The sequence below is a fragment of the Aptenodytes patagonicus genome, chromosome 3 (assembly GCF_965638725.1).
Source record: "Aptenodytes patagonicus chromosome 3, bAptPat1.pri.cur, whole genome shotgun sequence".
NCBI lineage: Eukaryota > Metazoa > Chordata > Aves > Sphenisciformes > Spheniscidae > Aptenodytes > Aptenodytes patagonicus.
Window position 1 is genome coordinate 84,997,815 of NC_134951.1, and position 13,766 is coordinate 85,011,580.

At 36.5% G+C, this 13,766-nt stretch overlaps 1 protein-coding gene across 4 annotated transcripts in view; it reads left to right on the plus strand.

Annotated features, from left to right (window-relative positions):
• The window catches only part of NUP133 (nucleoporin 133), a 37,447-nt gene that overhangs the window by 4,872 nt on the left and 18,809 nt on the right, over positions 1 to 13,766 (plus strand). For all 4 annotated transcript variants that reach the window (XM_076334098.1, XM_076334100.1, XM_076334101.1 and 1 more), the window contains exons 4-13: positions 348 to 455; positions 2,204 to 2,335; positions 4,864 to 5,034; positions 5,684 to 5,839; positions 5,933 to 6,003; positions 6,589 to 6,736; positions 7,651 to 7,798; positions 8,524 to 8,681; positions 9,852 to 9,943; positions 13,286 to 13,449. In XM_076334098.1, the coding sequence (XP_076190213.1) occupies positions 348 to 455; positions 2,204 to 2,335; positions 4,864 to 5,034; positions 5,684 to 5,839; positions 5,933 to 6,003; positions 6,589 to 6,736; positions 7,651 to 7,798; positions 8,524 to 8,681; positions 9,852 to 9,943; positions 13,286 to 13,449 (1,348 nt within the window). The remainder of the gene's footprint in view (positions 1 to 347; positions 456 to 2,203; positions 2,336 to 4,863; positions 5,035 to 5,683; positions 5,840 to 5,932; positions 6,004 to 6,588; positions 6,737 to 7,650; positions 7,799 to 8,523; positions 8,682 to 9,851; positions 9,944 to 13,285; positions 13,450 to 13,766) is intronic.

A 13,766-nucleotide genomic window follows, 5' to 3' on the forward strand; every position in this document is an offset into this window, starting at 1 on the left:
AGTTTAATTTTGTTTTGCTGCCTTGTTAGCATATTGTATTAAGGAATGGTCAAATAATTGCACCTCTGAAAGAAATAATTCAATATTGTAGTGTTGTGAGAAACATTCAGAAATAACTAAAGAAAAACAGTGATGTTTGAAAATGTACAAGTAGGTGTTTTTTAGCTGTTTGCTGGTTGTGACAACCTTGCTGAAAATGTCTTGTGACATTCTTTTGGTTCCCTTACACAGTGTCTGGGCTAGTTGGAAATTAATTGTTAGCAGGGTCAAAAAGTCTAAAGACTTATGGCAGAGGAATAAGTTCTTCCAGTCTCATATTTATTATGGTATCTCTTTGTTTCTTACAGTTATCTCTGTGCAAGGAACTGCAGCTGCCACCCAGTGACTTCCAGTGGAGTTCTAGTTTAGCAGCTATATCTTGTCTCAGTTCCTCAGGTGAAGCGCCTTCTCTGCAGGTGATCAGCTTTTAAATTTTAGTGTTTAAAAATACTTTTAGAGTAACTTTGAATATATCCTATTTTATCAAGTACTTATTTGAAAACTGCGTTTGGTGTTGTGCTATCTATTCAAAAGGTCAGGATTGATAGTTTGCAATAAATATGTTTGTAATAAACAAAATTCTGCTAGTCTTTTCAAATTACACCATGTACATGTTATAGGATCAGACTAAATAATAGTTTTCCTAAGGATTACTTGGTCTGCTTTCATAACAAATAAAAATACAGTAAACTAGGAAGTATTGTGTTAACAAACACCAGGGCAAACAAATATTCAGTCTAAGCAAGTGCAGTTTAAATGCATGCTGGCTGAAAAAAGGTGGTCAGCAGTGGTTTAATTCTGAGTACACATGGATGAGAAGAATAACACCAGCACCATCCCTTGGCCAGGAAGCTGGCACGGGGAAGGCAGATGATTTAATCTGTCTTGACTGATTACTTTCCTAAGTGCCTTTTCGTAACATACTGTGCTAGAGGGTGAGGTTTGAAGATCAGTTAAGTTTTCTGAAAATATGTTAATGTGTCTGTTACTATCATCCATGAAGACAAGAAGCTCTCATTTTCAGTTTGGGTGTAGTTTTCAGTTAATATATGTGGTGCTCTAATAAAACTGGACAGGCAGTTGTCTTTGGAAGGAAGAAGCAGCACAGGATATGTAATAAGTTCTTTTCTTTTGACTTGTTATTGTATTACACTTCCAGATGATGAAAAGCAATCTTAGTATCTTGTGATTAGCTCATAAAACTCCAAATGCTCTATGACTTAGTCATACCTAAAGAAGCTTAAGAGGAAGTAATACACCTAAACCAAGATTTTTTTTTTTTTATTTCATCTTTCTTCAGCTTGTGAGCTATGCATAGATACTATGATTTTACAGAGTGAAGTAGAAATATTAGTGGTAGAAAATATTTCACTAAAATGAAAATTATTAAATAACAGACAGGAATCACAGAAGACAATGTATTCTGTGGTGGTTTTTTAATTGTTATGATGTTCATTAGCCAACTGCTTTCCTTTGTGAAGATCTGTGTCTGGTCAAAAATCAGTTAGAAAACTCCAAGGAGCTCAGTAACAGCTCTCAGCTACAGTTATTCTATTGTTCTGTGATTTTTTTCAACAACCAGTAGATTAGGTACAATGCTTTCTGTCTAAATCTCTACTTGAACACAGTCTCTTGCTTCACGCTTTGAATTTGGTATCTGAGTGATTTCCCGAGTCAGAAGCCCTAATGTAGGCACACTGTGGGCTTATGTCTTTATGAAGAGAAGAGCCACCGTGTGATTTGGTATTTCTCTTAATGACACTAGAGCAGCTTCTTCGTTAAATTACAGTCTGCATTTTAAGTCTTCCATAGTGGCTTATAACTCTTGGCATCTGGAATTCTCCACAGGCTCTTTTCTGTCTTGCAACTGTAAGTTTTGTTTGCATTTCAATAGCAGACCCTGAATTATCAGGAGCAAGAACCAGTAGAAAATATTATTGTTAGCAAAATAAGCGAGTATAACATTCCCTGCACGTATTAAGTTATGCTACAGAATCATTTGCAGTTCAGTTCTGGGTTTGTCAGTGTGCATCCATATGTATTTACTACTTTTTTGTGTGTTTGTCACCCACAATCTTGATATGTAAAATAACATGTTTTAGTTAAAGCTGCAGTCTGATTATTATTATCTTGCACGTTCTGTTAATTATTTTCTCACTTCAAGTCTCTGGCAATAATGGTTGCTACCAGCGAAGGTTCTGTGCGCTACTGGCCCAACCTTGCACATGAAGGTTCCTATACGGAGACTTTTACAGACTTTGGAGGCTCTCTGTGCAGTTTCCTAACAGCAGTAAAGGTACGGTACAGTATGATTTATGTTAAAATACTGCTTTAATTCCTAATTTAAAAATTAAAAAGCATGCTCCACACTATCAGTCCTAAATCTCCAATGAGTGTTGCAAAGCAAACTATCAAACATTCTGAGGAGTAATTTCAGAGATTGTTGATGAGTGTGATGATCTTAAGTAGCAGAGATGACTGGTAGTCATGAACAATAATGTTAAATTGGGGAAGCATGCAGGATTCAACCACAAGGTTGACAGGACTGGTTTGGTACCTCAGCCTATGAGGAGTGTCAGTATTACTACTGTGATTACTCCCAGTGGTAGAAACCCTGCTATCACAAAAACAGAGAACTACTTCATCTGAATCCGCAGACCACATGCTCAGCGTCTTGTGGTATAGCTCACTAGTGATGGAATTTGAGAGATTTCTGTATGAAAGTAATGAACAAGTATATTATGAGTTGTTCTTAGAAATTCTGTTTTCTGCTGTTGATGTCCCTAAATGGGGAAAACTCTCAAAATGGAATATATCCAAAAATTCAATGTGTGTTACAGTATGTGTTATCTTCAAAAGTAGTTATTATCAATTAAATTACATTTTATCTCATGACCTTTTCAACATCTACTGTTCATATCCTGTATTATAAATATTATTTTAGGGCATCAGCATGTCATAAACATTTGTAAACCTAACAGATTTCCTAAGAGTTTCAAGATGTTAAGAAACACTAATACGTGTCTACCCTATTAGAGTTGAATTGTGCCCAAGTTTCAGATACCAAGATGAGGAAAGCAAGGTCTTATCATACCTGTAGTTGAAACATTGACATCAGTGTGAATTCAGAGCTAGAGGAACTTTTTTTTATTTTTTTCAGAGCAGAACCCTTTTATTAATCAATGTTCTAAAGCTGCATTATTACGTGTATGACAACTGTACTTAATTAGTCATCCTGTCACTGGGCAGATTTAACCTTTAGCAAAATTTTATGTAGTATGATGATGAAAATGGTGCTTTTTTTTTTTTTTAATTTTGTGAGCATTTCCTGTACAGAACAGTTCATTCTTTCAGCAACCTTCAGGCCCTTAGCATTCCTTTTTTTTGAAAATTGTTGTATATCTAACAGGCTTTGTTTGTTCCCTGTAACATACAAACTTCGGTCAGTTTTGAATTGAAGGCACCTTTTTTTTAATGCCTTGGTGGCAGAGGGCATGAAGGCTACATCTATGTTAGCAAGTAGCGAAAGGCAATAGTTGAGAATCTATAAAGTAACAAGGTTAGTGCTGAGGCAATGCCAGTGTCTACCCTGGCCATTTGGGGGGAGGGGGTTGTTACTTTAAACTAGTTCCAGCCTAGCTGCATGAAATGAATATCTGTTAGTGGTCAGAGCCCCTCTTTCAGCTTAGTTTCATTCAAAGGGTGTACAGCTGGTACACTCAGACTGCTCTGTGACGTGACGTGATCCAGCAGGTAGTGTGTGGGGTTGCTTCAGAAAAGGTCGCTTCAGAAACAGGCTCTTGATACTAATTAAAGTGCTAATGTAGAGGCACCCGTTAGGACAGGCAAGAGATGCACTAACAGAAGTCTCTGCCTCCTAAATGAGGTATATAAGCACCTACAATGGAGTGCATATTTTGCATAACGTACAAGACTTTTCACATTTTCTTAGTGCAAAGGTAACGCTATTTTTCATCATTAGGATTAAATGAGATTTTAGTTCTGTTGTTAAACTGAAATGGAGTTTCGTGGATGCAATAAGAAAATGAGTCTCTGCCAGCCCTAAGTACCAGTCAGATGTTTGACTTAGTGCTAATGTTTATTATTTCTTAAAAAAAAAACCCAAAACAAAAATCAAAACCAACAACAAAAAAACCAACCAAAACAACCCCAACAGAAAACAACTTCTTTCTTTGTATCTGCATATTGTTTTCTTTCCTGGTCTGACACTAGCATTGTGATATCTTTTCTCAGTTACACATTCACTAATGCACTACTCATTTTTTAATTACCTACACCAGTCTTTTTTGACATAACCAGATGGAGGATTTGATATGCAGTTCATTTAGATTAGTGTCCTGTAGGATAGGATGCTATTTAAAAAAAAAAAAAAAAAGCTATAGTGTGCTTAATAACACTTCAGGTTTTAAATGCACACATGCAAGATGAATGTTATTTATTTTTTAATTTGTAGTTCAACATATGAATGTTACATGTAGTAGTGCCTGTAGAGATTGATTAAATATATTTTCATATTTTTCAAAAATATGGTTTAAAATTAAAAAAAGTGTACTGTGAGGTGTACGCTGCACTGATTCAAGCATAGAGAATGATGTGGAAAGTTTGTTTAAGCAGCCTTTTTATGTGATAACTGCTTTTTTTTTTCTTCTTTGTTAGCTCTCAGGTACTATGGATGCCTTGTGTCTTGTTCTTGTTTAGTGTTTACCCTTATGAGCTGACATAAAGAATTTTATCTGGCAATAGAATTGTTTCAGGAATGTGATTTTTATTTTTTTTAATATAGTTGCTTTTTCTTTTTGTTAGGGAGGAAGCTTTATTTTATCGTCCTCCAGAGGCCAGCTAGTTCGATTGATACCAGATAGTTCTGGCAAGATTCATCAGCATGCCCTGCCACAGGGTCAGGGCATGTTTTCTGGAATTGGTAGAAAGGTTTCTTCTCTTCTGGGTATATTGTCTCCTGGACATGATGCCATGGTAAGCCTGAAAAACATTCATATAGTAATCTGCTTTAATTTCTCTCTGTAATTTCTAGCCTCAGTATTTAAGACAGAAAAAAGAAAAGACTGTGTAAGGATGTATGATGACCAAAAAGAGAGACAAGACTCAAGTCATTTATTTTACTTCTATTTCTTTGAAATTTGAAAGACAGACAGAAACCAAATAAATCTGTATGCTTTGTAAAGGAGAATGCTGGCTTGCTCTTTAGATCTGAATAAAAGGAGACTTTAAAGTAGTAATACTTCCTGGGTATTATGCAATGATTCAAAGTCTTGCCTCTTTCTAGTAATAGCCTCACCACTACTTGAAGAAACTAACAGTAACCTGTAATTTTACTTTTCTGATTTAGTGTTGCCAAGGGTTGGTGATTAGGTTGAGCTTTGTCAATGAACTCCACAGAAGTTGGAAGAAAGTATAAGAAACACACTTACTATAGATGTTCTTATATCTATAAAATAAGACTTGTCTTGGAAATTATTGTTAATACTCTTATCTTGTAATGTAACTTGTGTAGGTTGCCCAAGGAAGTGATTTTTTTTTTGTGGACTGAGAGTGGTGTAGATTGTTGTAGCCAAATATTAAGGCTGTGCTTTAACCTTTTTAGATTTTTCTTTTTTAAATGCAGATTTCTAGCGTTCTTTGGGACGAAGAGAGATCAAGCTTTTACATGCTAACAAGTTTGAATCTAAACAAATGGGAGATTGATGATTCATCAGAACGTTATACTCTCAGCTGGGATATCAACAGAATCCTGAAAGAACATATTACAGATGCAATTTGGGTAAGAGCCAACTCACCTGGAAAGGGTTTATGTGTTTGTTTAATTAATAGCCTATTTATATATAGTTATAAGTCAGATGTATTGTTTTTTTAGGGTTCTGAAAGTAACTATGAAGATATTAAAGGAGGAGTAAATATACAATACATGGATTTGCAACAGAATCGGTAAGGAAGTACGCTTGCATTTGGTAAGACTTACATTAATGAGATGTGTTTAATTAAAGTGTTCTGTTTTCTTGCAAAAACTTTATGTAAGTTATTGCAATTTAATTTTACTTGAGTGTCACTGTTGATAAAATAAGCACGTCGTATTAGATAACTAGGTTATCCTATACTTCATGCTATCATCTCTTTAGCATTACAAGTTTGTACCTAAGAATAATTCCTTTCACTTTTTTAGTGTCATTTTATCAGGTTTGGGTATTCGTTTTGTCTTGATGTTACAAAGGCAGCAAGTAAGCAATTGTAACTTGTTCCAGCAAGTGCAGAGAATTCAGAATCTCTTGTATTTAATTTAATTGCATAAAATCACAACTGCCTTGGTTCAGTTTGTGCTGCAGTATGAATACTGTTAATAAAACAGCTTGAAAGAACAAATAGTATAGTCTTTCCTTCTATTAAAAAAATACGGTATTGGAAAATACTTATTTGTGATTGTACTTAAATATCTGTTTTTGTGAGTGGTAGAGTTTGAGCAAGTAAAATATGTAATAATCATCTCTCAACGGTGTGATACCTGTTGTTGAATAGTGATGGACTGGTGATACTTGCTGCAGCATGGCATCCTGGAGATTGTCCATGTCTTGTCTACTACACTCTGATAACAGTAGAAGATAAAGGCTACCAGATGTCTGATGATGTTGTTGTGGAGGTCACACAGTATAATCCATCTTTTCAGGTATGCAAATGAGGGTCTGAAACTGAGTTAAGAATGCACAGTGTTTCAGAATATTCCTGTACATAAATCAGCTATCAGATTTTCATCTAAAGGAAAAATCAAGTCCTCTGTCTTAAGGTTGTTCTTGGAAGTATTTATTCGTAGTATTGTGAGGAAAATGTGTACTAGCATCTTTTAATGTTTAATAGTAACTGTATGTAAAGTTTATGCTTTACATTTTAAAGTATAAGATAAAAAAGCCTCAAAAATAGAAGTCTAAACATCTGATTATTACTGATTTATTTTAATTTTTGTCCTGTCTGTGAAAGTTTCTACAGAGTAATTTTATGGTATACTCATGCAATCTATTTAGAACAGATCTCAGACTCTGTTGACAGACTCTTGTAGCAGGACAAGGAATTGAGAGACCTGTATTTTGGTCCTTGCTAGACAGCTGGCTTGCTGGGAGGGGAGAACACGTTGGTTGTCCTTAGTGTACCTCGTCTGTGCTATCTCTTCTGGAAGCATAAACTTGGGTATTAACTTTCTTTGGTAAACAACTTCTGCTCTTCCCCTTCTCCCCTCTACCTGTAATGGCATCTTAAAATTGAATCTTAAGATGGAAGGAGAGTGTGAAAACTGTAGAATAATTGACCTGTTTACTTATCTCTCCATGTGAAATTAGCAAGAATTTAAGATATGGAAGAAAAAAAATATATGGAAGAAAAAAATATATGGAAGAAAAAAAACCCAGGATCTTAAGTTTTAGGGCAAATTAAAAGTGGTTTTGTTTGGTTTTTTAGGTTATAAGTTACATCCATATCTTGTTTAAAATTAAAACAAATTCAGGCAACTCAGATCAGCCTTTAAAATGTTAGATGTTTGTTTAAGGTTTTGATTACGTATGTGACATTGTTCATATGTAACTCTTTCAGTCAGAAGAGGAAGTGTTGTGCTGTCTGGTAGTCCCAGATTATTTTAGCCATGCTGCTTACCTCTATAAGGAAGATGAAGTGTTTGCTTGTTCCACTGGAACTGGAAGAATTTCTTTACCACAGGAGAAAATCATATTTGGCATACAAGGTAACATGCGGGGGCAGCGGGGGAATCACAATTCGTTGATACTTTCTCATTGAATATTTTTACAGTATTTAGATTTCTCAGAGGGCAGAATCATTTATATATTTATGCTCCTTTTTCTCTTTATTAAATCTTTCAAGTTGGGAGTTTCTCATGAGTGTATGGAGAAAGCACTGACGTGACATCCAGTATTGTTACTGCTTACTCTACAGCGTTTCGGATGAAAATGAAGTAGATCCTCACTCTTGGTGTATGAAAGGGTGGGGTTTTTGTTTGTGGGGTTTTTTTGCCCCTTTTTTTTTTCCCCAACATTCACTGTGGATTTTTTTAATTTTTTTTCTTTCTTGAAGTTAACTTTGTGTCAGCCTAAAATTCATACTAGGTGCCTGTGTCAGCTGCCTCTAAGTATGTCATCCTTGACCTTCAGAGGCATCTTCAAGTAGGATGCGCACACTGGTCCTTAGGTAGAATTTGAATCACCTGAATCTAGATTTTTTTTCTTTTTTTTTTTCTTTTAAACTTGCAGTATCTGGAAATCTGCATCTTGAGTAGCAAATAGTATCCACAATTTCTGTAAGTCAAGTGCAGTTGTCAGTTACGGTTGGTTGGTTCATGACAAAATTTAATAATTGTCTATGAAGCTGTTACATTTTTGTCTTGAATTAGTGGCATTTATGTGCCTTTTTTTTTTTTTTTTTCTTTTTCTCCCCACCCCACCCTCATCTTAGGAGATAGCATTTTAGGAGCAGGTTCCTGTACTAGCCTCCCCATCTTCTTTACCAAAAAAAGTGGACTTATCACCATCTTGTCCAGGGAAAACATTTCTGTGCTTCCTGAAGACCTTGAAGATTCCCTGTCCTCTTCTGTTGCTGGACCAAGAAGTGAGGTAATGGTTGTTTGCTTGGCTGGTTGAAAACTGAGGGTAGAAATAAAATGTTTTTCTGGCAGTTTTGAATTTTCACTGTGGAAATCCTAGCTTGTTTGAGTTTTAAAGTTTTTTTTTAAATAGAGACTCAAACACTTGTAATGAAGGCAGTTTTCAAAACCTAAGAAATTCTACAACATCTGCCAATTTGAGTAACTTTTTTGTTTTCCTTTGTTTTGAAGTTGAGATTTCTATGAAATTTGTATTTTTTTTTCACGTGGATGCATTACTATATGTCACTAGGCCTGATATAACGCTACTGCAGAGACTCAGACTTTGTTCTCACTTTTTGATCAGTATGGTTTCTTCAGTCTTTTGTGTCAGTTCCTTTGTGCATGAGACACTTTTTTCTTATTGTGCTGTGAAAAGCTTGGAGGCTAAGCTGAGAAGGGCTATATAGTGGCTGAATATTGTTTCTGCTCCGTTATATATATTTTTTTTAATATAGTCTTATAAAAATGTTGAAGTATTTTTGTCGATATTTTGTGCAATGTGCATTTATTAAGCTCTTATTTACATCGAATGTGTTCTGTTTAAAATGTATGTGCCCTGGAGATGTCCCTGGAGTGGGAGGGAAGGATAGAAAAGTTGTTACAATATAAATTGGCAAATATTTCTATGGGGTAATAGTGAGTTTCGATCCTTATTCCAATTAAATCACCTTTAAATCAGCTATTATTACTAGTATTTTAGTGGTCTTCCACTTTGTGGTGATTGCTCAGATGGAACTATATTTTTCTTATTGAACTAATCTCTATTTAGATTTGTCTGCACTTATATTGTTTTTGTGGGTGATAGTACTCATGAATACCTTTTTAATTTCTGTCAAAAATGTTGGTTTTGATTATTAAAATGTTTAAAATTACCATAAAAAGTTTGACTGGTGAAACAATTTGCCCTAAGTTCCTTTGCAGTTTGTGTGAATTTTACTAAAATGGTTGAGGTCAAACCACGGTGTGACTTTCATTGTAATGTATCTTATGGGTTTATGTTTGGTGTAATAAACACAACTGCTTCCAGGTGGCATTTTTATTTTAAATCTATGTTGTTGCTACTTAGAAAAATTGTTTTCATTTCATAATGAAGATTGATATTTGTCTTTCAGCTGAAGTTCTTACTTTGCATTTTCAGAGTCCTGCGTTTGACGCAACTGGCAGGCTAGAAATTATAGCTCAAGAAGATAAGACTAAATTACTGAAAGGTGCTTTTCTACAGTACTGCAGGTAGAAATTGCACTTGTTTTTTAAGGCTTGCTTTGTTTCCTATTCTTGAAGGCACTCTGATATTTGAGTAAGAGATTGTCTTGGTAAAGATACTCTTGTGCTGTTTTAATTAAAGCTATTTTAATGACACGTGCACATCTTTATTAGGAAAGTGTTAGATAAATCTTGAGCTAGTGAAGAAGTGATACGTGCACTAGAAAGGAGCAGACTTCTACAATCTCAATAACTTTTTGCTTACTCTGTGTAAATTCTGTGATGTTACATTACTGCCAGTGAAACAACTTTAAACTTTGTTATTTTGACTTCTTTATTCTTTTAGTAAGTGGTGTTTTGTTGTTAAAAAACATTCTTTCATTTTCTTCCTCATTTTTATTTGCATAGCTGTTTTCAGTAATACTTTCGAATATGTTTAATTACTATTTACGTGGCCACAAAGAATAACTAGCATGACAGATTCTGTGGCAAGATGATATCTTTTTTTAGATTGACTGATATGGGGGGAGTGGGAGTGGAAGGAAATACACTGTTCGTCAAACTATCCTGATTAAAGCAACCTGACTGTTGGGAGGCACGCAATGCCTCTGAAAGGTTTGATGTTGAGATGAGTGATGTAAACAAAGGAGGAAGAGGAGAGGTAAGAAGATAAACAGAGCTGTAGACTTAGCTTAGTTATATTTAAAGGGGATTGTTTTCAATATATATTTATTAAAAAAAACAAACACAAAAACCAACCAACCCACAAACCCTCTTAGGACTAATCTCCTTAGTCTTAAAACTTGGAAAGAACAGATTTAAGATAACAGGAAGTAGGAGTGCTTTTGACATAGAGCTGCATGTGAGGTAGAAGATTATGAAGGGGATTAGGCATATATAATAAAGGATATCAAGACAAGATCTGTAAACATGCACAGAATTTGGAAAGAAGATCTACATGTATTCACAAGTGGACATGTCAGTAAACAGAACTGCTGCTGAAGATGGCTGTAGTCCTGAGGTGACTGGAGTAGCTAAGGTCTGAGAGCACAGATAACGAATATGAAAGTTGATATCACTGAGGATGTGAACAAGGGGGTTGGAAACAGGGTCAGAAGAAAGTAGGAGGTAGTAAGGAAAACAGTGTGAAACAGTATGAAAGTTTAATGTTAATTTGATTAAAATTTGGGTTATTTATGAAACCAGAAGAAATTAATAATTCGATGTGTATAGTATTGATTCAGACTTTTTCCAGACAAATAGTATGGTAAAATGAACGGAGAAATCTTCCACAGAACAGATGTGGCAATGGCCTGTCCAGATGGCCAAGCAGTTGATGCAGAGCAAATAATGGAAGGTTGTTTAATAGAAGATTCAGTATATTCCAGTTTTTAAAAGTATAGTTTGCTTTAGTAAACCTTTGTGCAATTTCTGGATGCACTGCTGTTTTTCATTTCAAGATATCTTGGTCATATAAACATTCAAACTGAAAGTCTCATGAAAAGTATAAATATTTCCAAAATCAGGTAATGTATTGGAATCACAGTATCCCTTCTCAGTTGGAATACTATAATTTTTAGTCACAAAATCAAATCAGTGCTTTTTGTGAATATTGCATACTTCTTACATAGAGTTCTTCAGTAAAACTTCATATGTTGGAGGTTTAAGCATTTGGATACTTCTTACTCTTATTGACCTGAATAGAATAGGATTCTCTGAAATTATAGGAAATAAGAATAATGCGTTATATTTGCTGAAGCATTTTCCTGAGAGCTTTTACTCTATTGCCATTTGTGGGAGTGATTACGTGTACTCTTGAGAGGATTTTAAAGCAAGCAATAGAAATTTGGTGACTTAGCTACCAGAGACATCCAGACTTAGCTCTGTATGATGAATCTTTTCTCTTAAATAACAATAATTCTCTTGATAATAATAATACCTGGACTTGTGCAAAGTATTTGACAGTGTCCTGCACGACGTCCTTGTCTCTAAATTGGAGAGACATGGGTTTGATGGATGGACCACTTGGTGGATAAGGAATTGGCTGGATGGTCGCACTCAAAGAGTTGCGGTCAACGGCTCCATGTCCAAGTGGAGACCAGAGATGAGTGGTGTTCCTCAGGGGTCAGTATTGGGACCAGCGCTATTTAACACCTTTGGCAGCGACATGGACAGTGAGGTTGAGTGCACCCTCAGCAAGTTTGCTGACAACACCAAGCTGTGTGGTGCGGTCGACACGCTGGAGGGAAGGGATACCATCCAGAGGGACCTGGACAGGCTTGAGAGGTGGGCCCGTGCGAACCTCATGAAGTTCAACAAGGTCAGGTGCAAGGTCCTGCACATGGTTCAGGGCAATCCCAAGCACAAATACAGGCTGGGCAGAGATGGATTGAGAGCAGCCCTGAGGAGAAGGACTTGGGAGTGTTGGTTGACGAAAAGCTCAACATGACCCAGCAATGTGTGCTTGCAGCCCAGAAAGCCAATCACATCCTGGGCCGCATCCAAAGAAGCGTGGCCAGCAGGTCGAGGGAGGTGATTCTGCCCCTCTGCTCTGCTCTCACGAGACCCCACCTGGAGTACTGCATCCAGCTCTAGGGCCCCCAACATAAGAAGGACATGGACCTGTTGGAGCGAGTCCAGAGGAGGGCCATGAAAGATGATCAGGGGGCTGGAGCACCTCCCAGATGAGGACAGGCTGAGAGCGTTGGGGTTGTTCAGCCTGGAGAAGAGAAGGCTCCAGGGAGGCCTTATTAGCAGCCTTCCAGTACCTGAAAGGGGCCTACAGGAAAGCTGGAGAAGGACTTTTTACAAATGCATGTAGTGATAGGACAAGGGGTAATGGCTTTAAACTGAAAGAGGGTAGATTTGGATTAGGTATTAGGAAGAAATTCTTCACTATGAGGGTGGTGAGGCACTGGAGCAGGTTGCCCAGAGAAGTTGTGGATGTGCCATCCCTGGCCATCAAGGCCAGGTTGGATGGGGCTTTGAGCAACCTGGTCTAGTGGAAGGTATACCTGCCCATGGCAAGGAGGGGGTTGGAACTAGATGACCTTTAAGATCCCTTCCAATCCAAACCATTCTATGATAATAGGGATAATAGGATAAAAAGTGACTTGAAACACTTCCTGGCTTGTGCTTTTTTGTTTTATAGATTGTGCAGCCTACTTGCTTTAAAAGAATCAGAAGACCTTTTATCCGTAATTAGTTTAAAGATAGCCCAAACAATGCTTGATGTTTATAATCTAAAGCATCTAAATGTTTATAATCACTTTACAAAAAGCATATCAGAAAATCCTACTAATTGAGTGGTTCTTGTTCCTATAATCCTATCGTTTTTATTTCACATACTTTGTATTTCTTTCATTTCAGGAAAGATATAGTCAATGCACAAAGCATGGTAGTTGAGCTCTTTCCAAGTAGTTCAGATCTGGATTCTGATGCTGAACTGGATAGGGCAGTGACTCAGATCAGTGTGGACTTAATGGATGATTACCCTGCCTCTGATCCAAGATGGGCTGAATCTGTACCTGAAGGTAAACTTAATGATGTGGGGGTTTTTTGTTGGGGTTTTTTGTGTTGGTTGTTGGGGGTTTTTTTTGGTGAAAAGCTGTCTATAGTACTCTAGATAAAATTATAATTTAAGCTTTGCAAAAAAGGCATAGGTGTCCCTTGCCCTCTTCCACCACTCGACATATTTCCAGAAAGGCTAAAAGATGTGTCCTATGAGGCTGCCAGATAAACTTGCAGTCTACTGTGGTTAGTTCTTGACTTCATATAGTAAACACAAACAGCAAAGAAAACATTTCTGAGAAGGGTACTTTATGCAAGGAACAGGTGGCGTCACTTTAGT